At 36.9% G+C, this 25,990-nt stretch overlaps 5 protein-coding genes and 3 pseudogenes across 19 annotated transcripts; all 8 read right to left on the minus strand.

Moving 5' to 3' along the window:
* Window positions 1-366: 366 nt before the first annotated feature.
* LOC147549604 (2S seed storage albumin protein pseudogene) lies at window positions 367-801 on the minus strand (annotated as a pseudogene).
* Window positions 802-2,770: 1,969 nt separating this feature from the next.
* LOC147549605 (pentatricopeptide repeat-containing protein At5g66520 pseudogene) lies at window positions 2,771-15,376 on the minus strand (annotated as a pseudogene). 4 transcript variants are annotated; one of them, XR_015238181.1, is made up of 4 exons: window positions 15,086-15,376; window positions 5,050-6,608; window positions 4,199-4,335; window positions 2,771-3,837 (listed from the first exon to the last, which is right to left on the minus strand). The product of XR_015238181.1 is annotated as a pentatricopeptide repeat-containing protein At5g66520 pseudogene, transcript variant X1 (transcript). The 4 variants fall into 4 exon arrangements; XR_015238183.1 differs by having other exon boundaries at window positions 2,771-3,542; window positions 15,086-15,358; XR_015238182.1 differs by lacking the exon at window positions 15,086-15,376 and having other exon boundaries at window positions 5,050-6,637.
* On the minus strand, window positions 2,982-3,416 carry LOC147549606 (2S seed storage albumin protein-like). Its single transcript, XM_086668350.1, has one exon. It carries the CDS (start codon window positions 3,414-3,416, stop codon window positions 2,982-2,984), a length of 435 nt encoding a protein of 144 aa, XP_086524476.1.
* Window positions 6,679-9,267, minus strand: LOC147549607 (polyubiquitin-like). The gene is made up of 2 exons (XM_086670802.1): window positions 8,861-9,267; window positions 6,679-8,506 (listed from the first exon to the last, which is right to left on the minus strand). The coding sequence occupies exon 2, from the start codon at window positions 8,504-8,506 to the stop codon at window positions 6,905-6,907; it is 1,602 nt and encodes a 533-aa protein (XP_086526928.1). The 5' UTR covers window positions 8,861-9,267; the 3' UTR covers window positions 6,679-6,904.
* A 500-nt stretch (window positions 15,377-15,876) lies between the features above and the next one.
* LOC147549608 (pentatricopeptide repeat-containing protein At2g42920, chloroplastic pseudogene) lies at window positions 15,877-20,457 on the minus strand (annotated as a pseudogene). Of its 10 annotated transcripts, none has more exons than XR_015238178.1 (3): window positions 18,369-20,457; window positions 17,283-17,418; window positions 15,877-16,629 (listed from the first exon to the last, which is right to left on the minus strand). The product of XR_015238178.1 is annotated as a pentatricopeptide repeat-containing protein At2g42920, chloroplastic pseudogene, transcript variant X8 (transcript). The 10 variants fall into 10 exon arrangements; XR_015238175.1 differs by having other exon boundaries at window positions 15,877-16,928; XR_015238172.1 differs by having other exon boundaries at window positions 18,150-20,457.
* Window positions 16,074-16,508, minus strand: LOC147549609 (2S seed storage albumin protein-like). The gene has a single exon (XM_086668351.1). It carries the CDS (start codon window positions 16,506-16,508, stop codon window positions 16,074-16,076), a length of 435 nt encoding a protein of 144 aa, XP_086524477.1.
* A 250-nt stretch (window positions 20,458-20,707) lies between the features above and the next one.
* On the minus strand, window positions 20,708-21,142 carry LOC147549610 (2S sulfur-rich seed storage protein 2-like). Its single transcript, XM_086668352.1, has one exon. The coding sequence runs from the start codon at window positions 21,140-21,142 to the stop codon at window positions 20,708-20,710; it is 435 nt and encodes a 144-aa protein (XP_086524478.1).
* A 784-nt stretch (window positions 21,143-21,926) lies between these two features.
* Window positions 21,927-25,831, minus strand: LOC147549611 (Chaperone DnaJ-domain superfamily protein). The gene is made up of 10 exons (XM_086668933.1): window positions 25,538-25,831; window positions 25,380-25,442; window positions 25,224-25,290; window positions 24,918-24,977; window positions 24,354-24,404; window positions 24,168-24,248; window positions 23,015-23,133; window positions 22,644-22,761; window positions 22,342-22,468; window positions 21,927-22,262 (listed from the first exon to the last, which is right to left on the minus strand). The coding sequence occupies exons 1-10, from the start codon at window positions 25,654-25,656 to the stop codon at window positions 22,159-22,161; spliced, it is 909 nt and encodes a 302-aa protein (XP_086525059.1). The 5' UTR covers window positions 25,657-25,831; the 3' UTR covers window positions 21,927-22,158.
* Between the last annotated feature and the right edge of the window lie 159 nt (window positions 25,832-25,990).

Below are 25,990 nucleotides of genomic sequence, written 5' to 3' on the forward strand. Positions count from 1 at the left end.
ATTTCTCACCCTTCCCAATAAAGATGTTTGTCGCGGTAGCATGTCATTCCTATGGTGGTGGTTGGGAAAATCCATTGTAAGTTTGTTTTACATCTTTTTGTTATAGAAATGGAATCTACTTTTTTTCCTTTTTAAAAAGAATAGTGGTTGATGAGGTCAGGCATGCATGAATTAAAAAAAGTCACCCTTTCATTTATTTAGCAGAAAATATAGCCAACAATAGAGGCGTAAACTAAAATTTAAAGCAGTTAGAAAACACACGATTATGTGTTTCTTAATTGTACCCTAATTTAGCATCTATCTTGAGACCACTTGGGAAGGGTGAGTTATTTATGCACGCTTGTACGTGTGCATGAGTGGATATGCTCAGTAACCACGACCACGAATGCTGCAGTACTGAGGCCTCATTCCACACATAGAAGGAAGTCGGCTTGCGGTTTCCATCATTTCTCGCATTTCCTGGCCCTGGTACTGACCGCCTTGTCTCATGTCTCTCATCATCTCCCTCACAGCCTCGCACCTGCAATCCTCGCTCACTTGCCTCATTTCATTACAACATTGCTGCCTCATTTGGCGTGTTGGGTTGCTGCTAGGAGTCATTATATATTGTGATTGTTCCTCCACGTACCGCATGCATCTGTTCATCTGCATCCCTTGCATCTCTCTTTGGCACCTCTGCCTCGACTGGTTCCCTTCTTCTACCTCATCCTCGATCTCTGTTGTCGTTGTCCTGTAGATGGAAGCCTCAGCTACTGCCAATAGTACCATTAAAAGAACTGCTATGGTTTTAAACTGAGCCATGGTTGTTGCCTTGTGGATTTGGATTTAACCTGCAATACTGTATGAAGATGGAGATGGTGATGAAGAAGGATTCAGGAGGTGGGTGTATTTATAGTGAATTCTAGGTTTGCATGTCAAGTACCTGTAGAGAAGAAGAGAGGCAAGTGGAAGAAGTTGTCATGGCTAGACTAATTAGGTGTTCATTTTAAGCTGATAAAGGGTAACTGATTTTGTTTTATACTGAGATTCCTTCCTATCCATTTTGTATTTTAAATGAATTTTCCCTCCAAAAGTTACATATTGATGTTGTTATTGTTAGAGTATAAAGATCGAGATGAATCGAGATCCGTAGATATCCGTATCAACCGTCCAAGATATATGAAGATATTATTTATACTTATCCTAGATAGAGTCCTAGGAAAATAAGATAACGGAATCACTCTATAAATAGAAGTGACCTCTATGTATTTTACATAGAGGTCACTTCTATTTATAGAGTGATTCCGTTATCTTATTTTCCTAGGACTCTATCTAGGATAAGTATAAATAATATCTTCATATATCTTGGACGGTTGATACGGATATCTACGGATCTCGATTCATCTCGATCTTTATACTCTAACAGTTATCTCCTTGATTATATCATTTAATAATGAAAATATAACCTAATGCGAAGGATTTGAAACTCAAAATCTGAAACCTTAACTTCCTTAATCCATGTCCTGCTGATACCCAAAACAAAATGAAACCTTTGAACAAGATTTTTGTATAAACTTAGAAGATTTATTTGTGGTTTATATGAGCATATCAGTTAGAGAGAATACATAGATTTGAGGATTTTCATAGAGCATTTGATAGAAGAGTAAGAAAGCTTGTTTAGGTTGATAAACTATGATTAGAGTTCTTGTGAGGGTGAAAGGGTTTTCATGGAATTCACCAGTTTTAATGGTGAAAGCATGAAATTGTTGGATTTGTTTAATGGTTTTGCATTGAAAGAGAAGAGAGGGAGAAGAGAATGGATATGATGATGCGTTTGATATCAGAAATGGTTGCTTAAATGTTATCATCTCTGTCGAAGAGAGAGTACCACTCTATTTCAGTGCTTTCTTTCTACTACAAAGTTCACCATAAAGTCCTGGAAGGCAATTGTGTACAGCCCTTGGGTAAGGTTGGGAAGTAAGCCCCATGGCCCGAAACACTGTCAGGCGATGCTCTAGTCTGTCACTTATGCACATCCGACTCATGATACCAACCCGTCTGGTTACCGTGCGCGATCGAGCTTGGCTACTACATGGGCGGGTCTGTCTCGATAAATATAGTGTGATTAGCCCATTACTTTGTGGGGAGTAAGCCCCTTTGCCTGTAACCCTGTCAATATTGCCTTTAACCCTGTCAATAATGTTCGAGTATCTCTGTGGGTACTCGAGCCCACCCGTCCGGCTACTAGACGTCTAAGCTAATCTCTCACCCTTCCCAATAAAGATACTTGTCGCAGTATCATGTCGTGGTGTTGAGTCATTTAATGAATTTCTAGTTGACTATTGAATCTTGTTTGTTATGTAGAAAAAACAATTGTACGTTTGTTATACATATTTTTGTTATAGAAATAGAATCTATTTTTTTCGCATTGACATTCTTTGAACAGCGGTTGTGCTTTGAAATCAAGGTAGTTGTTTACTTGCTCAACCAAAATACCAGAGCCCCTATCAATGGCAGGTAAACTGTGCTATAAAATACTATCATATTATCCCGTATGGGCTTCTCCTCTCTCTCTTATCTTCGATCAATCTATTTTGTTCCTTTTGTGATGAGAAATTCCCTAACGAGAGCTAGCCTTCTTCCATTGGATGCATTATCCAAAGGGGGGTAAACATGCTACAGATTCTGTAGTTCTATTATTGGATTAGCTTACATTACCAAAGGTTAGAGGGTATGTCGTAGATCAATTGTTCTTTTATTAAAAAAGAGTAGTGATTGACGAGGTCAGGCATGCATGAATTAAAAAGAGTCACCTTTCATTTATTTAGAAGAAGATATAGCCTACAAGAAAGAAGTAAACTAAAACCGAAAGCAGATAGAAAGACACACGATGATGTGTTCCTAACTGTACCCTAATTTAGCATCTATCTTGAGACCACTTAGGAAGGGTGAGTTATTTATTCTCACTATGCATGCTTGCGCGTATGCATGAGTGGAAAAGCTCAGTAACCACGGCCACGGATGGTGCAGTACTGAGGCCTCATTCCACACATAGAAGGAAGTCGGCTTGCGGTTTCCATCATTTCTCGCATTTCCTGGCCCTGGTACTGACCGCCTTGTCTCATGTCTCTCATCATCTCCCTCACAGCCTCGCACCTGCAATCCTCGCTCACTTGCCTCATTTCATTGCAACATTGCTGCCTCATTTGGCGTGTTGGGTTGCTGCTAGGAGTCATTATATATTGTGATTGTTCCTCCACGTACCGCATGCATCTGTTCATCTGCATCCCCTGCATCTCTCTTTGGCACCTCTGCCTCGACTGGTTCCCTTCTTCTAGCTCATCCTCGATCTCTGTTGTCGTTGTCCTGTAGATGGAAGCCTCAGCTACTGCCAATAGTACCATTAAAAGAACTGCTATGGTTTTGAACTCAGCCATTGTTGTTGTTTTGTCGATGAATTGGATTTAACTTTGAATACTGTAGGCAGATGAAGATGGTAATGAAGAAGGATCAGGTGCTGGGGGGGTATTTATAGTGAATTCTAGGGTTTGCATGTCAAGTACCTGTAGAGAAGAATAAAGGCAAGTGGAAGAGGTTGTCATAGCTAGACTAATTAGGTGTTCACTTTATGCTGGGAAAGGGTAACTTTTGTTTTTATACTGAGATTCCTTCCTATCCATTTTGTATTTTAAATGAATTTTCCCTTCAAACCTACATATTGATGTTGTTATCTCCTTGATTATATCATTTAATAATGAAAATATAACCTAATGCTAAGGGTTTGAAACTCAAAATCTGAAAGCTTAACTTCCTTAATCCATGTCTTGCTGATGATAACCCAAAACAAAATGAAACCATCTGAAAAAGTTAGCAGAACGAGTGGTTATATTGGTGAAAAAGTTGTCCTAAAAAGATCTATGTACAAGATTTTCGTATAAACTTGAAGATATGAGAATATCAGTTAGAAAATTAATTTTGTCCAAATGTTATGAAGTGTTTTATTTTGAGGGAGAGGGAGTGGAATGTCCATCAACCCCGACGGGTTTTGGCCCCCATTGGGTTATTTATAAAATTTGAGCATTCGAACTGCAAAATTTGATCCGTTGCTCAAAGTCAAAAAAAGATTTGATTTAATTAAGTTTCAACATAAACAATATCCGTACTCAATCCCAATTTTTTCCAAAGAGTCTACCGAAATTAGTACAATTAAGTTACTTACAGCGGGTTTTACAAAGATTGAACTGGAACCGGTTTATCTTCTTCTCTTGGACTCTTTGCGCATATCTGCTAGGTCACTCTCCAAGTCTGAGTTTTCGCATAGAAGACTTTGAATAAGATCATCCATTCTCCATGCATCTAATAAAATCAGGCTGTGAATTAGGAAACGAGAAAAAGTAAACAGGTTAAAGAATTTATCCATCAGACATCTTCCCATGCATATGAAGCTCTTTCTACCCTGCATCTCCATAACCAACACCAGTTCCACAACCAAAGCTGGATTAGACCAGCAGTTATCAATCTATAACAACTGACATGCCAAGGAATAATACAACAAAATATTCTTATAGATTTCAGTTTTTCTTCTTCTATGAATCACTGTAATTTCTACGATCTACAATGACTGTTTTGTCTTTGTTTTCTTACTTCTCGTTCTTCTTAGTCTTTAGTCTGACATTTTTCTTTCTTTTCTTCTTATCTTCATCATACTAAAAATGCCTTTTGAGTAGCCAAACTAAAGAACCTTGCATTAAAATGACATTTTCATGCTCTTCTATTCCCAAAGGAACTATGTCTAATGATTTCAATTGAAACTATAGTCTATATATATATATATATATATATATATATATATATATATTTCACTAGGGTGATATAAGAACGTAGAAAATAGAATAAGAAAAAGTAAACTATTAACGACTGAAGATGGATTGTCAAAAAACATGACTCCTGTTTTCAAATAGTAAAGATTCATACAAGCACTCTCAAATATAATTTGCATCCACTAGTCCGAACTGGAATCAGATCGTTCATCTCTATGAAATCTAAAACAATTATTTACATATAATTTACCTCTTTTGTTATGAATGTACAACTTCGAATTCTGGTACTGCAACATCATACATATCTCGTCCACCTTCCATTAACTTATATGAATATGGCAACAAATGCAGTGAACCCTTCAATTGGGATTAGTTATAAAACTTACACATGAATTTCATGTGTGAACATACACTATTTCATGTCCTAGGACGAATATTTAGAACTGATGATAATTATCTGTTTTTTTACCTGGTTTAAATATCTGCCCATTTCAATTTACATTCTATTCCATCCAATACCCTATAGATTTCATCACTCCTTGGATGATATTTATCGCCGACAAGAAATTCATGGATTTCACTGTCCACTTCTATCCAGCTTAATCCAGATACCTTCTCCAACCTTCTCCTTCCTAACATGCTCCTTGTTCGTCCGAAATCCTCCCACTTTCCTGATCTTGCGTAGAGACTAGATAAAAGAACATACCCTCCCCCATAATCTGGTGTTAGCTCAACCAATTTCTTTGCTGCTATCTCTCCAATCTCAATATCTCCATGATTCCTACAAGCAGCAAGCAATGTGCCCCAAATCACAGGTCCAGGTTCACTCTCCATATTCTCAATCACCATTTTAGCTTCTTTTAGAAAACCAGAACGACCAAGAAGATCGACTAAACATCCACAATGTTGGATTGTAGGTTCTATCCCATATGTCGTTCTCATAGTCTTGAATTGCTTTAGACCTTCTTCAACTAGACCTCTGTGTCGACAAGCACTCAAGACACCTATGAAGGTTATTGAATTAGGCTTCACCCCTGATTTCTGCATTTCTAAGAACAGTTCAAGAGAAGTCTCTGCTAATCCATGAATTGCAAATCCAACAATCATCGATGTCCAATGACCCACATTTTTAACCCCAATATCTTTAAATACTTGCAAGGCATGGTTTATGTTACCACATTTTGAGTACATATCAATTAATGCTGAACCAAGATCGCCCTCCATTGAGAATTCATGACGAATCGCATACCCATGAAGTCGTTTGCCCAAACTAAGAAGACCCAAATCAGAAATCAAAGAAATAATACTCACCAAAGTAGATTCATCAGGTTTTAGACCAGAAACCTCCTGCAACTCAATAAATAGCTCAAAAGCCTCTTCTGCTAATAACTCCCTAGCATATCCAGCAATCATAGAATTCCAAGAAACAATATTTCTGTTAGGCATTTCATCGAACAACTTACGAGCAGAATCAACATCACCTGATTTAACAAAAGCATTGATAGCAGAGTTCCAAGAGACAACATTTTTGCTCTCATTAGGAATTTCTTCAAACACCTTACGAGCACATTGAACCTTTCCACACTTCGCATACATGTGAATCAAACAATTCTGTACATATAAATCAGATACAAATTGGGTTTTCAAAACAAACCCATGAACTTGTTCCCCTTCTTCAATCGCAAGAAGTTGAGCACAAGATTTAATAACAGAAGGGAATGTGAATTTGTCGAGAATGAGAGGATTTTCATAGAGCATTTGATAGAAGAGTAAGAGCTCAAACCCCAAAACCACCTAAGGTGATTCAAACTCCTCCCTTCAGAGGTTTAGCTTCAATGAAGTTGAGAAAACCTAATCTATATACAGCTATTGATCATCATACTAAAACTCCAAATTTTATTTATCAGATTAAACATAGCAGCAAGTATCTACTGATATTGCTGCAACCAGACCAAACCATTCATACCAAACATTAAGAAAAAAAAAAAAAGAGAACATAGACAATAGTTTTTGGCGACTTCAAGTACTGCCATTACCATCTAACATAACCAACCAGAAACAAACTTACTAACCAAGACAGACCAAGAACTCAGAAACTCAAACATTCAGTTGCCACCACGAAGACGAAGAACAAGGTGAAGGGTTGATTCCTTCTGAATGTTGTAATCAGCAAGAGTCCTTCCGTCCTCCAACTGTTTCCCAGCAAAGATCAATCGCTGCTGATCTGGTGGAATCCCTTCCTTATCCTGGATCTTCGCCTTCACATTATCGATAGTGTCCGAGCTCTCTACCTCCAAGGTGATTGTCTTCCCTGTCAACGTCTTCACAAAGATCTGCATACCACCACGAAGACGAAGGACCAAGTGTAGAGTGGACTCCTTCTGGATGTTGTAGTCAGCTAGAGTCCTTCCATCTTCCAACTGCTTACCGGCAAAGATCAACCTCTGCTGGTCTGGGGGGATTCCTTCCTTGTCCTGGATCTTCGCCTTGACGTTGTCAATTGTATCAGAGCTCTCAACCTCCAAGGTAATTGTCTTTCCGGTGAGAGTCTTGACGAAGATCTGCATACCTCCCCTCAGACGGAGAACCAAGTGGAGAGTGGACTCCTTCTGAATGTTGTAATCAGCTAGGGTTCTACCATCTTCCAACTGCTTACCAGCGAAAATCAACCTCTGCTGGTCTGGTGGGATTCCCTCCTTGTCTTGGATCTTAGCCTTGACATTGTCAATGGTGTCCGAGCTTTCCACCTCCAAAGTGATGGTTTTCCCTGTCAAGGTCTTAACAAAGATCTGCATACCTCCCCTCAATCGGAGAACCAAATGCAAGGTCGATTCCTTCTGAATATTGTAATCGGCCAAAGTCCGACCATCTTCCAACTGCTTTCCCGCAAAGATCAACCTCTGCTGGTCTGGTGGGATTCCCTCTTTGTCTTGGATCTTAGCCTTGACATTATCAATGGTGTCAGAGCTCTCCACCTCCAAAGTGATGGTCTTTCCAGTCAAGGTCTTGACGAAGATCTGCATACCACCACGAAGACGAAGAACGAGATGGAGGGTTGACTCTTTCTGGATGTTGTAGTCCGCTAGGGTCCTGCCATCCTCAAGCTGCTTTCCGGCGAAGATCAGCCTCTGCTGGTCTGGAGGAATACCTTCCTTGTCTTGGATCTTGGCTTTGACGTTGTCAATCGTGTCAGAGCTCTCAACTTCAAGGGTAATAGTCTTTCCGGTGAGAGTCTTGACGAAGATCTGCATACCTCCACGAAGACGGAGAACCAAGTGAAGAGTCGACTCCTTCTGGATGTTGTAGTCGGCTAGGGTTCTGCCATCTTCAAGTTGTTTACCGGCGAAGATCAACCTCTGCTGATCCGGTGGAATTCCTTCCTTGTCCTGGATCTTAGCTTTGACGTTGTCGATGGTATCAGAGCTCTCAACCTCCAAAGTAATTGTCTTTCCGGTGAGAGTCTTAACGAAGATCTGCATACCTCCACGGAGACGGAGGACAAGATGAAGAGTCGACTCCTTTTGGATGTTGTAGTCGGCTAGGGTTCGGCCGTCTTCTAGTTGTTTTCCGGCGAAGATCAAACGTTGCTGGTCTGGAGGAATACCTTCCTTATCTTGGATCTTAGCCTTAACGTTGTCGATTGTGTCGGAACTCTCGACTTCAAGAGTGATTGTCTTTCCGGTCAATGTTTTCACGAAGATCTGCATCTGTAACAGAGCAAGATCACAAAATAATTAGGTTTTGACCAACCAAAACAACAATCAAACAAACTAATCGAAGTATCTGAAGAAATCAAGAACACAATTGCGATTAATCTAACAATCAAACAGAGAAATCAAGATCAGACAGATACAGTTACGATGATCGAGATAAAGAACAGATGATAATGAAGATAAAATTGAAACCAAATAAGGGAGAAATCAACAAATAGACCAGACGAGAATAATTTATACGATGATTTTGATCGAATCAAGCGATCCCAAATAAAAACCCTAGATAACATAAAGAATTTAACCTAATAAGAATTAGAAGAAACTAGAGAGGGGAAAATTCTTGCTTACCTTGAGAGGGGCTGAATTAGGATAGCAAAAGAGAGAATTTTGGGATAGATGGTAACAAGAACAAAGATGAGAATGGGTTAAGGAAGTATCGGAAGACTTGAATTTATAGATTTAGGGTTGGATGGTTGAACACGGAAGGTAAGCCCCGCCCGTGACGGAACCGCCAAAGACTTGCTAAAACTAAACCTAATATGATAAGGAGACGTGGGCTCGTCCAACACCACCCAAACTTTGAAACGGCAGGGAATCTTCAAGAAGGGAAAGTAGGATAAAGAGAGAGAGAGAGAGGAGCGGATGGGAGGTCAATAATGTATCTAGACCATTATTAGAGAGAGAATGGACCGGATGAAGTTACCATCCAACCACTAAATAAAATAGTAGGGTTTTTCTTAATAAGAATGGTTAATTCTAATAGGCCACCAATTTGTGACTAATGAAAACTTCGGTCCTATATTTGTCCAGCATTCTAATTTCACTCCTACAATTATAATTCAATTAGTTAAACTTAACAACTAATATTTTCTTTTATTTTTCTTGCACAACGTTTTTTTTCTCGCTGTTCTGTTTCTTTTCGCTTGGAAAATTTGTCAGCTGATGATCTATCGGCCATTTGTGAGTAATTCTGACTTATAAAATTTAAATTACATTAGAGATCGATGACTGTTTACCGACACTTTTACGAACGAGACGAAAGAAAAAAAGATACTGACTAAAATAATTTGAAAAGAATGATGAAAAAAAGAAAAACAATGTTAACTTTGATACAGAGTATCATTGTTGTGTGGATTAAATTACAATGTTGAGCAACTAAAGAAACTCTATTCCAAATTAATCACAAATATCAAATTGGTATTAGCCTTAATAAAATAGGATTTAGGGTTTCTTAGTGGGCATGAATTATTGTCCTTTTAAATTTGGCTATTTTAGCATATCCTACAATATTTGGTGAGCACATACTTTGAAAATATCTTTGGTTTAAACTTCTAGTAAGTATTTCTTATTGAACTCTAAACAAAGTTAAGTGGCGTGTATATCTATGGCAAATGCGAGCAATGATAAAATTACATTTGATAATAGGGACAATTTCAATCAAAACTATGTCTTTCGCCATCAACTGCTACCTCAACCACCACCGCCACCATTATCTTCTCCTTCATCACCATCTTCATCTTCTCCTTTACCAACGACAACCACCATGATGAGGAAGATTAAGAAGATGTTGATTGTGCTCGATAAAGGAGAAGATGAAGGTGGTGGTTGGTGAAGGTGAGGTTTAACGTTGAAAGAAATGGTTTCGGTTAAAATCTTTTGTATAAAGGGAGGCAATTTCCGTCTAACAGTGGCGTGGCCGAGAATTCGGGGCCCGGTGCGACAAAATATTGGGGGCCCTTTCTCCGATAATGATAAAAAACAAATTTCGTTTCCAAATATAATGCATTTAGCAAAAATCCAAATAAATTAAACTAGAAATTTTTTTCTTATCTCGGATGAATCTAAGTTGTCTATTTCTTTTCTCCCTAAAATTTCTTTAAGCAAAAAATCATACACATAGAACTAAATTTATTCAATGAAAAGAAAATGACAATAAGTATCATACTTCACAATTAGTCTTTAAACAAAACTAGTGATTTATCTATGATTAATAGTTGTTATTACTATTAATCGTTCGGGAGAATAATGCGTTGAGATAATAAACAAAAAAAATTGATAAGGGGGGAGTGTATCGAACTCGAGACATACTTGTTGTGCAAAATATTTACTAACTAAGCTACAATTCACTTTTTGAATCATTTTATATTTTTTTTGTTATTAGACTTAATTAAGATTTAGGGGCCTTTCAGTCTTTAAGAAAGGAGGAGTGTAAGAAAAATAAAGATGACATTAAGAGAGGAAAAAAAATTGAAACATTATATATCTAGTTTTGTTCTTTTAGTTTTACTGCTATCTAACGCATCTAAATAAACATGTGTTATGAAATAATAATGACATGTCGTTAGAGTCTTGGTGGAACCAACTTACCCCATATCTACCTAAAATATCTATGTGGGGGCTACAAAATATTAATATTGGGCCTTATGACATCACGGTCCAAACCAAGTCTTGTTGCCCCATAAAACACAAAGACAAAGAAAAAGAAAATACACTGTAATCCAAGGGACTCGAACACGAGACCTTCATAGCATGGGGCAAGGCACAAGCCATCTGAGCCAACCTGCTATTGTATTACATTGACTTTTAAATTATATATAGGTTACTCAATTTGAATTTTCAGATATGGGGCCCTTGGGAAGAGGGGGCCCGGTGCGACCGCACCGGTCGCACCCCCTCACCCACGCCCCTGCCGTCTAACATGGTCGTGGTGAAGGTGTTGTTTGACAATGAAAGAAATGATTCGGGTCGAAGTCTTTTATATAAAAGGAGGTAATTTCGTCATTGCTACACGACCACTTTACTAGAACTTAGCAAAACACAAATTTTATTTTTATGCAATCCATTCACATTTTAAAATGGGGATAATGTCAAAAATCAGTAAATTAGGGGGCCAACATCAAACGACCCTTTTAAATTAGTATTCGAAAATGGTATAGTTCATTAGTGAAGTTGAATAAGGACCCGGAATTTAGCGAAAAAAATACAACTTTGAATGCAAAGTCGTATTTTGAAATGGGAACAACGCCCAGTATAGTAAAATACATGGTTATGTCAAAATAACCTTTTTTATTGGGTCCGTGGGTATATAGCCCAAAATAATGTTCAAAAAGGATTTAGGGTCCAATCTTCCCAAAAAATGGATTTTTAGTCATTTTGCTCTTAGGACTAAAAATCCTTAATATATATTACATAATTCCTTCCATGTCCCGGTCATTTTTCGCGGGATTTTAATATGTGGGGACGGACAAAAATTTTAAACGGTTTAATGTACCTTGATTTTAGGATAAATTTAGGAAAAAACGGATAGATTCTCACGAAATTTTCTCTCTCTTCTATAATCTGTTTAGAAACAAAATCCAAACTTTTGCAAATCAATTTTCTCTCTCTTCTTTACAGATTTAATATGGAGATTTATTAGCCAAAAATATGGAGATTTATTATAAACAAATGGATATAAACAAATCATAATTTCTCTCTCCTCTAAACAGATTTGGAAATCAAATTTTCTCTTTCCTATTATCCGAATCAATCAGAAACCAAAATCCTAACCAAAACCAAAACGTCATCACCACGGATATTTCCAAATCAATTTTCTCTCTCTTCTTTACAGATTTGGAAACCAAATCAATTTTCTTTATCTTACTATGTAAATTTTTTTTCGATTCAAAACAATTTTCTCTCACTTAACTTTCAGATTTAGAAATAGTATATAATCTAGGATCAATTTAGCTTGATTTGGGGGTTAATATACAAAACATATATGTCACTTTCTCTCACTTAACTTTTAGTTTTGGAAATAGTATATTTTTCTGGGAACATTAAAGCAGCATTTGTTTTCGTTTTTACTCATACATAAATACTCATCGAATACAAATTATGAAATAAATACGTAAATTATGTATTATTTATGACGAATAAACCATCATTTGTCAAGTATACAACGTAATTTAACAAATGTATTTAGGTCTTGTTCAGTAAATTACACATAATTTCTTTTACATTACACATAATTTCTTTTACATAACACATCGTTTACATTCTTTACAAAAAAAACGTACAAAATCTTCTCTGGTTCAATAATGGTGCCCATCCATGTTGTCCTATTGCTTGGAATGCTAATGGAGGGGGCCGAATATGAGGCTTTTCCAAGGAATCATGATCAAGATCCATTCAAGTGTGCATTTCTTATGAAATATTTCGAGGAGCCAATCAAAAAGTCAAGTAACAAGAACAAGGGTATTTCAAGTTTGATTTGCTTATTTTGATTTGATGATTCTGCCTGGAACTCCATCTGTGATAACAAATGGAGAGAGATATTAATACATATAAATTATATAAAAAAGTATATTATTTACAATAAATTACATGAACATTTACGTAAATTATATGTAATTTATTTCAAAGTACACGGGATTTACATATATAAGCGAAGTTGTTCTAATAATGAAACGAGTATTGTTTTTGAGATTAAAGCATAATTAATGTTCCATATAATATTCGTGATAAAGTATATATAATTTGTCGGAAAATACATATATCATGTTCTCATTTTGAAAAACATCGTACGGGAGATGTTTGCATAATTTACTATAAATTATGGTAATTTATGATAAAGTACATGTACTGTTAATTCTGTTATGAGGAACCGTACGAAAAAACCACGTTTCATAAATCCGTACGGATTGAAAATCAGATCTGAAGAAAAAGTACGAATATCATTAGGTTTAAACTACATACCTAAAGATATCTGATATGATGATTGATTGCAACAATTAGTATACTCGATTTATAGGAATTAGTAATGAAGGATTATCTCATCAATATCGAAATCATTAAAGAAACTTTAGAGAGAGAAATACAATAATAACATACTCGATTTGAAACAGAATCATTAAAGAAGAATTTTGTTTACCTGATTAACAATTAAGAAACTGATTTTGAAAAACTCTAATGAATATGAAACAATTTCTTTGTTTTAATGGAAGATTTTCAGTAGATTAAGATGTAGAGAGAGAGAATCAACTACTATAAACTGAAATAGAATCACAAAAACTTATAAATTGATGGGTTATTTCCCTAATGGCCCCCTACTTTGTGACCAGCTTCTCGCCTGGCCCCCTAAATTAGCAAAAATACCCATATGGCCCCCTTTTTCCGTTATCTTTAACTGTCCGTTACTCTCTCTCCTCCATCTCATTTTCTCTCTCTGCCAAGTCACCTATCACGGCCACATCATCATCTTCTCCGGCATTGGTCGCCGGCCGGCCAAATTTCCGGAAATTTGAGAAGAAATAAAAAAATAAATTTTTTTTTTTTTTTAGAGAGAGAAAAAAAAATTGAAGGTCGCCGGCCGGCGACCTCTGTCGGAGAAGGTGATGAGGTGGCGTAACAGATGATGTGGCGTGAGTTGGCAGAGAGAGAAAACATGATGGAGGAGAGAGAGTGACGGTGTTATAATGGAAGGGGGCCATATGGGTATTTCTTGTAAAGTAGGGGGCCAGGCGGGAAGCTGGTCACAAAGTAGGGGGCCATTAGGGAAATAACCCAAATAGAAATGGAGTTCTGAGCTTGTGTATTGGATTAGAAGACGAATGTTTGAAAAGCAATCTAATGAAGATGAAACAAGATTTCTGAGTTTAATGGAGGTTTTGGTATGTGAATCAGATTTAGAGAGAGAGAATAAAGAGGTTTCAGTTACTGAAAATAATGAATCACGTTTCTTTGTTTAGAAACGTGATTGGAGAGGGAATGTGGGAGATAAAAATGGAAGAAGATCTTTATGAATTTTGAAGATAAATCAGTTATAATATATATTTCTTTGTTTAAAAACGTGATTGGAGAGAGAGTGTGGGAGATAAAAATGGAAGAAGATCTTTATGGATTTTGAAGATAAATCAGTTATAATATATGAGGAAGGTTAGATTAGGAATTATGATTTATTTGGTATTATAGAGATTTGTGTTTTTTCTCTAGATGACACCAAATGGACTAGATATCCATTTATATTGTTTTTTTTTTTGTTTTGAAACCCTTTATAGAATTAGAGAGGACTAAATGTCTTATTAGGACCCGTTTTTTGGGCTATAAATTCTTTTTTATTTGACAAATTTAGAACGATGTAATTTGTGAGGAAAATCGAACTTTATCCCACTAAAATATTGTATTCTTAAATATGAAATGTTTCTATCATCTTTTCTTTCTTAGCTTTATCATCTTTCACCTTTCGTGGGAGAAACAATACGCATCTCTCAGCTTAAAATATCGTTTAATCATTGCCTCATTGGGAGTTGGGACCACTGTTGAGCAATTTATCGGTTACACCCACATTTACTTTACTCGAGCTATAATGGTTAGTTGGTTGGCATAGAATGTCTTACCAAGACTAGCAAAACCCTATAGCATTTGGTTTAATCCAGAACATGAATATGTTTAATACTCTTAATTTGATATTACCTACATGCTGTGAAATTTTTGTATTATCTCTGTTTTCTCCATAATCGACATACATGAAATTAAAAAAAAAAAAAATTTACGAAGTCATCAACTGTTGCATTTGGAACACAAAATAAGCACAGATACTGCGCAGAATGAGTTGTTATGTTAGTGAAAAAGTTGTCCTAGAAAGATATTTATCGAAATTTTGGTATAAACTTGAAGATTTGTTTGTGGGTTATATGAGAATATCAGTTAGAGAGAACACAAAGATTTGAGGATTTTCATAGAGCATTTGATAGAAGAGTAAGAAAGCTTGTTCAGGTTGATATATTATGGTTAGATTTATTTGTGGTTGCTTAAATGTTATCATCTCTGTGGAGGAGAGAGTATCACTCTATTTCACTGCTTTCTTTTTAATAAAAAGTTCACTATGAAGTCCAGGAAAGGCAGTTGTGTACAGCCCTTAGGTAAGGTTGGGAAGTAAGCCACATGGCCCGAAACCCTGTCCGCGACAGCGATGCTCGAGTCTGTGTCACTCATGGACGTCCGAAACCCGACTCATGTTACGATCAGGCTTGGCTACTACGTGGTCGGGTCTGTCTCGACAAAGATAGTGCCATTACTTTGTGGGGAGTACGCCCCTTGACCCCTAACCCTGTCAATAATGTTTGAGTTGGTATCTCAATAATGTTTGAGTTGGTATCTTTGTGGGTACTCGAACACACCCTCCGCCTACTAGACAGGGTCGGGCTAAGCTAATTTCTCACCCTTCCCAATAAAGATATTTGTCGCGGTAGCATGTCATTCCTATGGTGGTGGTTGGGAAAAATCCATTGTAAGTTTGTTTTACATCTTTTTGTTATAGAAATGGAATCTACTTTTTTTTCCTTTTTAAAAAAAGAATAGTGGTTGATGAGGTCAGGCATGCATGAATTAAAAAGAGTCACCCTTTCATTTATTTAGCAGAAAATATAGCCAACAAGAGAGGCGTAAACTAAAACTTAAAGCAGTTATAAACACACGATTATGTGTTTCTAACAGTACCCTAATTTAGCATCTATCTTGAGACCACTTGGGAAGGGTGAGTTATTTATGCACGCTTGTACGTGTGCATGAGTGGAAAAGCTCAGTAACCACGACCACGGATGGTGCAGTACTGAGGCCTCATTCCACACATAGAAGGAAGTCGGCTTGCGGTTTCCATCATTTCTCGCATTTCCTGGCCCTGGAACTGACCGCCTTGTCTCATGTCTCTCATCATCTCCCTCACAGCCTCGCACCTGCAATCCTCGCTCACTTGCCTCATTTCATTACAACATTGCTGCCTCAGTTGGCGTGTTGGGTTGCTGCTTGGAGTCATTATATATTGTGATTGTTCCTCCAAGTACCGCATGCATCTGTTCATCCGCATCCCTTGCATCTCTCTTTGGCACCTCTGCCTCGACTGGTTCCCTTCTTCTACCTCATCCTCGATCTCTGTTGTCGTTGTCCTGTAGATGGAAGCTTCAGCTACTGCCAATAGTACCATTAAAAGAACTGCTATGGTTTTAAACTGAGCCATGGTTATTGCCTTGTGGATTTGGATTTAACTTGCAATACTGTATAAAGATGGAGATGGTGATGAAGAAGGATCAGGTGCTGGGTGTATTTATAGTGAATTCTAGGGTTTGCATGTCAAGTACCTGTAGAGAAGAAGAAAGGCAAGTGGAAGAGGTTGTCATGGCTAGACTAATTAGGTGTTCATTTTAAGCTGGGAAAGGGTAACTGATTTTGTTTTTATTCTGAGATTCTTTCCTATCCATTTTGTATTTTAAATAAATTTTCCCTTCAAACGTTACATATTGATGTTGTTATCTCCTAGATTATATCATTTAATAATGAAAATATAATCTAATGCTAAGGGTTTGAAACTCAAAATCTGAAAGCTTAACTTCCTTAATCCATGTCTTGCTGATGATAACTCAAAACAAAATGAAACCATCTGAAAAAGTTAGGAGAACGAGTGGTTATATTGGTGAAAAAGTTGTCCTAAAAAGATCTATGTACAAGATTTTCGTATAAACTTGAAGATATGAGAATATCAGTTAGAAAATTAATTTTGTCCAAATGTTATGAAGTTTTTTATTTTGAGGGAGAGGGAGTGGAATGTCCATCAACCCCGACGGGTTTTGGTCCCGTTGGGTTATTTATAAAATTTGAGCATTCGAACTGCAAAATTTGATCCGTTGCTCAAAAACAGATTTGATTTAATTAAGTTTCAACATAAACAATATCCACACTCAATCCCAATTTTTTCCAAAGAGTCTACCGAAATCAGTACAATTAAATTACTTACAGCGGGTTTTACAAAGATTGAACTGGAACCGGTTTATCTTCTTCTCTTGGACTCTTTGCGCATATCTGCTAGGTCACTTCCAAGTCTGAGTTTTCGCATAGAAGACTTTGAATAAGATCATCCATTCTCCATGCATCTAATAAAATCATGCTGTGAATTAGGAAACGAGAAAAAGAAAAGAGCTTAAGTGAACAGGTTAAAGAATTTATCCATCAGACATCTTCCCATGCATATGAAGCTCGTTCTACCCTGCATCTCCATAACCAACACCAGTTCCACAACCAAAGCTGGATTAGACCAGCAAATATCAGTTATCAATCTAATAACAACTGACATGCCAAGGAACAATACAACAAAATATTCTTATAGATTTCAGTTTTTCTTCTTCTATGAATCGCTGTAATTTCTACGATCTACAACGACTGTTTTGTCTTTGTTTTCTTACTTCTCTTTCTTCTTAATCTTTAGTCTGACATTTTTCTTTCTTTTCTTTCTTATCTTCTTTATCTTCATCATACTAAAAATGCCTTTTGAGTAGCCAAACTAAAGAACCTTGCATTAAAAAGACATTTTCATGCTCTTCTATTCCCAAAGAAACTATGTCTAATGATTTCAATTGAAACTTTATATATATATATATATATATATATATATATATCACTAGGGTGATATAAGAACGTAGAAAATAGAATAAGAAAAAGTAAACTATTAACGACTGAAGATGGATGGTCAAAAACCTGACTCCTGTTTTCAAATAGTAAAGATTCATACAAGCACTCTCAAATATAATTTGCATCCACTAGTCCGAACTGGAATCAGATCATTCATCTCTATGAAATCTAAAACAATTATTTACATATAATTTACCTCTTTTGTTATGAATGTACAACTTCGAATTCTGGTACTGCAACATCATACATATCTCGTCCACCTTCCATTAAATTATATGAATATGACAACAAATGCAGTCAACCCTTCAATTGGGATTAGTTATAAAACTTACACATGATTTTCATGTGTGAACATACACTATTTCATGTCCTAGGACGAATATTCAGAACTGATGATAATTATCTGTTTTTTTACCTGGTTTAAATATCTGCCCATTTCAATTTACATTCTATTCCATCCAATACCCTATAGATTTCATCACTCCTTGGATGATATTTATCGCCGACAAGAAATTCATGGATTTCACTGTCCACTTCTATCCAGCTTAATCCAGATACCTTCTCCAACCTTCTCCTTCCTAACATGCTCCTTGTTCGTCCGAAATCCTCCCACTTTCCTGATCTTGCGTAGAGATTAGATAAAAGAACATACCCTCCCCCATAATCTGGTGTTAGCTCAACCAATTTTTTTGCTGCTATCTCTCCAATCTCAATATCTCCATGATTCCTACAAGCAGCAAGCAATGTGCCCCAAATTACAGGTCCAGGTTCACTCTCCATATTCTCAATCACCATTTTAGCTTCTTTTAGAAAACCAGAACGACCAAGAAGATCGACTAAACATCCACAATGTTGGATTGTAGGTTCTATCCCATATGTCGTTCTCATAGTCTTGAATTGCTTTAGACCTTCTTCAACTAGACCTCTGTGTCGACAAGCACTCAAGACGCCTATGAAGGTTATTGAATTAGGCTTCACCCCTGATTTCTGCATTTCTAAGAACAGTTCAAGAGAAGTCTCTGCTAATCCATGAATTGCAAATCCAACAATCATCGATGTCCAATGACCCACATTTTTAACCCCGATATCTTTAAATACTTGCAAGGCATGGTTTATGTTACCACATTTTGAGTACATATCAATTAATGCTGAACCAAGATCGCCCTCTATTGAGAATTCATGACGAATCGCATACCCATGAAGTCGTTTGCCCAAACTAAGAAGACCCAAATCAGAAATCAAAGAAATAATACTCACCAGAGTAGATTCATCAGGTTTTAGGCCAGAAACCTCCTGCAACTCAATAAATAGCTCAAAAGCCTCTTCTGGTAATAACTCCCTAGCATATCCAGCAATCATAGAATTCCAAGAAACAATGTTTCTGTTAGGCATTTCATCGAACAACTTACGAGCAGAATCAACATCACCTGATTTAACAAAAGCATTGATAGCAGAGTTCCAAGAGACAACATTTTTGCTCTCATTAGGAATTTCTTCAAACACCTTACGAGCACATTGAACCTTTCCACACTTAGCATACATGTGAATCAAACAATTCTGTACATATAAATCAGATGCAAATTGGGTTTTCAAAACAAACCCATGAACTTGTTCACCTTCTTCAATAGCAAGAAGTTGAGCACAAGATTTAATAACAGAAGGGAATGTGAATTTGTCGAGAATGAGAGGATTTTCATAGAGCATTTGATAGAAGAGTAAGAAAGCTTGTTCAGGTTGATAAACTATGGTTAGAGTTCTAATAAGGGTATTGAAAAGAAATGAAGAATACAAAGTTGACAGATTATTGAAGAGGCAAAGAGCGTAATTAACATCATTGATTGATACCCATTTTTTAGCAGAATGAGAAGATAAGAAAGAAGAACAACATGACTCTAGAATTCTTGTGAGAGTCAAAGGGTTTTCATGGAATTCACCAGTTTTAATGGTGAAAGCATGAAATTGTTGGATTTGTTTAATGGTTTTGCATTGAAGAGAGAGAGAAGAGAATGGATATGATGATGCGTTTGATATCAGAAATGGTTGCTTAAATGTTGTCATCTCTGTCGAGGAGAGAGTATCACTCTGTTTCACTGCTTTCTTTCTACTACAAAGTTCACCATAAAGTCTTGTAAAGGCAATTGTGTACAAAACCCTTGGGTAAGGTTGTCCCATGGTCCGAAACCCAGTGAGTGATGCTCGAGTCCGTGTCACTCATCGACCCCGAAACTCGACTCAGGATACCCACCCTTCTGGTTCCTACGCACGATCAGGGTTGGCTACTACATGGTTGGGTGTGTACCGACAAAGATACTTTGTGGGAAGTAAGCCCCTTGGCCCTTAACCCGGAACCTATTTATAATGTTTGCGATGGTATCTCTCATGGGTACTCGAGCCCACCCGTTCGCCTAATGGACAGGGTTGGGGCTAAGCTAAGCCCTAATTCGTCCAAAAAAAAGATACTTATCGCGGCATCATGTCATTACTACCCCGGTGTTGGGTCATTTAATGAATCTTTTTTTTTCTTTTATCAAAAGAGTAATCATAAGTGACGTCAAGCATGCAGGAATTAAAAAGAGTCACCCTTTTATTTATTTAGCAGAAAATAAAGCCTACAAGAAAGAAGTAAACTAAAACCGAAGGCAGATAGAAAGACACACGATGATGTGTTCCTAACTGTACTATAATTTAACATCTATCTTGAGACCACTTAGGAAGGGTGAGTTATTTATTCTCACTATGCATGAGTGGACAAGCTCAGTAACCACGACCGCTGATGGTGCACATTCGAGGCCTCATTCCACACATAGAAGGAAGTCGGCTTGCGGTATCCATCATTTCTCGCATTTCCTGGCCCTGGAACTCACCGCTTTGTCTCATGTCTCTCATCATCTCCCTCACAGCCTCGCACCTGCAATCCTCGCTCACTTGCCTCATTTCATTGCAGCATCGCTGCCTCATTAGGCGTGTTGGGTTGCTGCTTGGAGTCATTATATATTGTGCTTGTTCCTCCAAGTACCGCATGCATCTGTTCATCTGCATCCCTTGCATCTCTCTTTGGCACCTCTGCCTCGACTGATTCCCTTCTTCTAAATCATCTTCGATCTCTGTTGTCGCCGTCCTGTAGATGGAAGCCTCAGCTACTGCCAATAGTACCAATACAAGAACTGCTATGGTTTTAAACTCAGCCATGGTTGTTGTCTTGAGGATTTGGATTTAACTTGGAATACTGTATAAAGATGGAGATGGTGATGGAGAAGAATCAGGAGGTGGGGTGTATTTATAGTGAGTTCCAGGGTTTGCATGTCAAGTACCTGTAGAGAAGAAGAAAGGCAAGTGGAAGAGGTTGTCATGGCTAGACTAATTAGGTGTTCATTTTAAGCTGGGAAAGGGTAACTGATTTTGTTTGTATACTGAGATTCCTTCCTATCCATTTTGTATTTTGAATGAATTTTCCCTTCAAAGGTTACATAATGATGTTGTTATCTTCTTGATTATATCACTTAATAATGAAAATATAACCTAATGCTAAGGATTTGAACTCAAAATCTGAAACCTTAACTTCCTTAATCCATGTCTTGCTGATAACCTAAAACAAAAAGAAACATTTGATTGCCAAAACCATCTCTCCTTGTAGATCTTTGCCTTACACAAACTCTACCTTCCCAAAGGCCACGTTAGCTATGAAAACTGATTTGAAGTACGAGTCGACTCAAGTAAGATTTAGATTGTTTATTTTTATTTGACTCGTCCGAATGGCTAATTTAGGTCAATTTTGTGAACAATCATCTCCCGAGCACAAATTTAGGTCTGATTTCAATGAGAAAATAGAACACACTCAAGCCGTCAAGCGCTCCAGAATGAAAGGGATGGGAGAGTGATGATACTATTCAAAGACACAGTATAAATCTTGACAAAGATCATATAACCAAAACAGACAGGATATATTTGTTAAATCCAACCCTAATAAATTGAGTTGACTCTGTAAAATTTCAATTTCAATTTAAATTATCTTTCTTGGATACAACCATCAAAAGTTCTGTTCCAGACTACAAATGGGACCTAAACAGCTAAACTCGGAAAACATATTATTCAATTTAACAGTCTGAGTTATTTCTCAGTGGAAAATCTTGTAAAATATTATAAATGAATAATATAGGAGGGATAGATTACTGTCAATTCTATCTTAAACTAAAGCCCATCTTTTTTCATCTTCTCCTCTTGGACTCTTTGCGCATATCTGCAAGGTAAGTCTCCAAGTCTGGTTTCTCCCATAAACGTCTTCGAACAAGATCATCCTTTGTCCATTCATCTTGTAAAATCATGCTACAAATTAGGGAAGGAAAAATTGAATTGAATTAAAATTTTACTGATAGGTTAAAGAATTTTACCAATATTTGACCATGCATCAAGACTCGCTCTCAGACATCTTCGTGTCAAGTAACAGGCATCTTCCCATGCATATGGAGCTTTTCTTACTCTGTATCTCCAGAACCAACACCCGTTCCACAACAAAATCTGCATCAGACCAACAAAGATCACACTACTGCCTAGAGCTATAATACTGTAACCAGCGACATTTCACAGGAAAACGAAATAAAATATTACCATAAAGATGCATTATATATATATATCAATGTTTTGGATCTGTCGAGCTAGATTAGCATAATTTGCTTGGAAAGAGCATTCTAACCTTGCCAAGAGTGTACGGTAAGAGCAGAAACTGGATAATAAGAAGTCCCCAAAGAGAGGGCTTTTCAGCTCCCTTTATCTGCAGGTCAAGCTCTTTGGTAAGATTCTCATCTGTCTTCCTGGAATGTCAATAGATAATTTATTAGAGTAAGAACTACGAGCGGAAAGAATATAGCACAAGATTGTTGATCCATATTTAATGGAAGTATGGAACTATGTTAGAACATAAGAACCCTGGTTAAGAACTTAAGATCTGGTACAAAAATCATTCTTCATTGATTAGTTTATTCTAAAATGTTTAGAACCCCGAGCTAATTAAGTAATTTATGTCGAGTTAGGAAATAAGAAGATTTATGTGAAGTTGTGACTAACCCAGGTTTGTTTATATGCTTGTAACCCTTTTTCTTGTTCGTTGTCCCTCCACTTTGCTCGAGTTCAAGTGCACGTAGCTTGTTCTTATAAGCGGGTGTTTTCTTGACCATATCTATAGCCTGCAAAACAGAAACACAACTGGCTGCCTCAGATTGTGGAATTACCATTTCAGGAAGTCATACATCAAGTCAAGGTCATCAAGCGAAAGCGGGGCGGGAGGGGCCTACATTCTATAGATATGTTGTGTATTACATTCCATAATGTAACTTATTGCTATTTAATTTACATTATGCATAATAAATTAATAAGACTTTGGGGATAATCTATATAACAAATGACATAGGTTTTGGTGCCATGTCATAACTTTGGTTTATAAATCTCGGTCGTACAATTTTCTTTTGTAAATCATGGCCCTTCATTTTAAAAGATAAAGACATAAAATCAAAATAAACTACCCACTTCCTATAAAATCTCACACTATCTCTCTCTCCCTATTTCCTATCTTTTTAAATTTTCACGAGTCTTTTTCTTTTCTCTTCTTTCTTTAAATTTCACATTATTACAATTATCATTTTTGTTTTATCGACTTGAAAATTTCTTAATGACCAAAACATATGTCGATAATTTAACGTAAAATACTTATAGAAAACTCCGTGCCCTACGGGCACGGGCTATACCCTAGTATCAGTATATTATAGAACAGAGGCACGGAGTGTCGACTTAAACAACATAGATCAAGGGTGCTGTTTGCCCTACTAAGAGAGTCAAATACTGATGCATATTCTCAATTAGTGCATGTATTGTCGAAATTCTGAAACAATATGAAGAATGCATCAGGATAGTAATTTCATCAAGAGATTCAAGACTTAAAACTTCTACTCAAGCTAATAAGAGCACATTGCCATAGAGATGATTCTGGTGTGCCTATTACTTGCTAGGCCTGATGCAGCCATGGATAATAAATACTTCTACCATGTATATCACAATCAAAACTAGGTTTGATAATGGATCTATAGTCAAAAAATACAAGTGATAAAATACTAATTTAGGATTACACACATGAGACAAGTTACCTCGAACAACAGAACTAAACCATAACCGGGAACTATAAATTGACTAGCATGTTCAGTTCACATAGGATGTATCTCGATACCTGTGTATACCTTGTCCACTGATTTAGGTACTGAAATGCTGAGGCAATCAAAAGTAGACCCACAATAACAAGACGTGTATCCTGCAAGCGAGAGGATAAGGTTCAAATACATCCGCAAAGCAGAACTACAATAAGATCAGAATTTTGGATTACACAATTACTGATACGAAGAAAAGCAAGTCTCACCGTTTTATGCCCGTAGTAAGCACGATAGTAACGAGCTGTATTGTAGAATACCTGATACAGAAAAGCTAGTTACAATATATTTAAAAAATTTAAGAAAGCACAAATATTTATCCGTTCCCACATTTAGCAAGATGGCATAAGATACAGTGTGTTGTTTATGTAACCCAAGGCTTGACCATAAACGCATTAGCGTTACGATTGTGTAAACTGCAACCATGGGTGTCTTATGCCAATGCTTTGAATAGACGGAATTAAGTATTGACCTTCCGTATCATAGAAAATCAAGTATAAAGGATTTATTAGCATAGCATAAAAGTTCTGCAATATTTGGGTGTTTGGGGATTATTTTATTTGTGAGCTAAAGGAAGAGGGAAGTTATACGTCTTATACGACTGTCCAAAACCTAGAAGACATAAAAAAGTTCTACTATTTGTTAACTTGTTTCTTAGTTTCTGAGTCCAACAATCAATTCAAATATTAGGAGCAGGTTTGCTCAAATTAAAATATATGGGTGGATGAACTAAGGGCAAGTTATACAAACTGAATAATGGCAACTGTAATTACCTCCTCTGGGTGGGCAACTGCATAATCATATTGCTCCCTTGTGGCATTGTCTTTCAGAATCTGCAATTCCGAAAATTCAGCTTCATTTGTTAGAACAAGAACAACAAATGGAAGGCGATATATAGTTATATGACTTGTTAGAGGACTTCATTTGTTACAGCATTAAAGATCTTGAAAGTAATTACAACCTAAACTGAGATAGTCTTCTCAAGAAACACCCAAAATTATTCCTTCTCTAAGAAACCAAATCAGGCAAAAATTAGAAGAATATTTGAGGAATGAACAGTTTAAGGACAAGATCTATACCTCATAAGCAGTTGCAATTTTTACAAAAATCTTCCGTGATTCCGGATCGGGATTTTTATCTGGATGACTGATTTTTGTTTTCCAAATCAGAAATCAAATCAAGAAAAAAAAAATAGAAAAAGAAAAAGACAGTTGAATTTCAAATCAGAAACTTACTGTTTCAAAGAAAGTTTATAATAAGCTTTCTTAATCTCGGAAGAATTTGCACTCTGAGTAACCCTAGAAAACGGACAAGTTGGTAAATTCAGGTGAGATCAAATAAGAGTTCAAAATCAAGAGGTAAAATGATGAAGAAGATTGAGAATATAAGTTACCCTAGAAGATCATAGCAATCATCTTCTTCACAGTAGATAGCGAAAGAGGAAGGAAGAAGAAGAAGACAGAAAATGAGAGCAGCGATTGCAGCCCAGCAACGTCTCGCTGATGGCGCCATCGCTTCTGAAAGGGAAGAAACGTTTTCCGATTTATGACTCCTTATGTAGTTAGAGCTAGGTGACAAAATGACAATGTTACCCTCCTATGGTAAGCAAAATTACGAGAAGAAACTAAAATGTCAATGGCACAAATCCGTCTATTGGCGCTCCCACGAACTAGGCAAATTCGAGGGCACTCGAACTTGGCGTAATCTGTGTTGGGCTTAAACAACACGGATTCAAGCCAGTCCGAGTGCCTCAGACGGCTCAGTCCTAGACCCCGCAGAGAGGGTGGGTCTGAACAAAAAGGCAGGGTGCCTTTAAAGGAACCCGCATGTCTATTACGTTCGATTG

The sequence above is a fragment of the Eschscholzia californica genome, unplaced genomic scaffold (assembly GCF_041429995.1).
Source record: "Eschscholzia californica isolate CP2 unplaced genomic scaffold, dmEscCali1.0.p SCAF_3, whole genome shotgun sequence".
Lineage (NCBI taxonomy): Eukaryota > Viridiplantae > Streptophyta > Magnoliopsida > Ranunculales > Papaveraceae > Eschscholzia > Eschscholzia californica.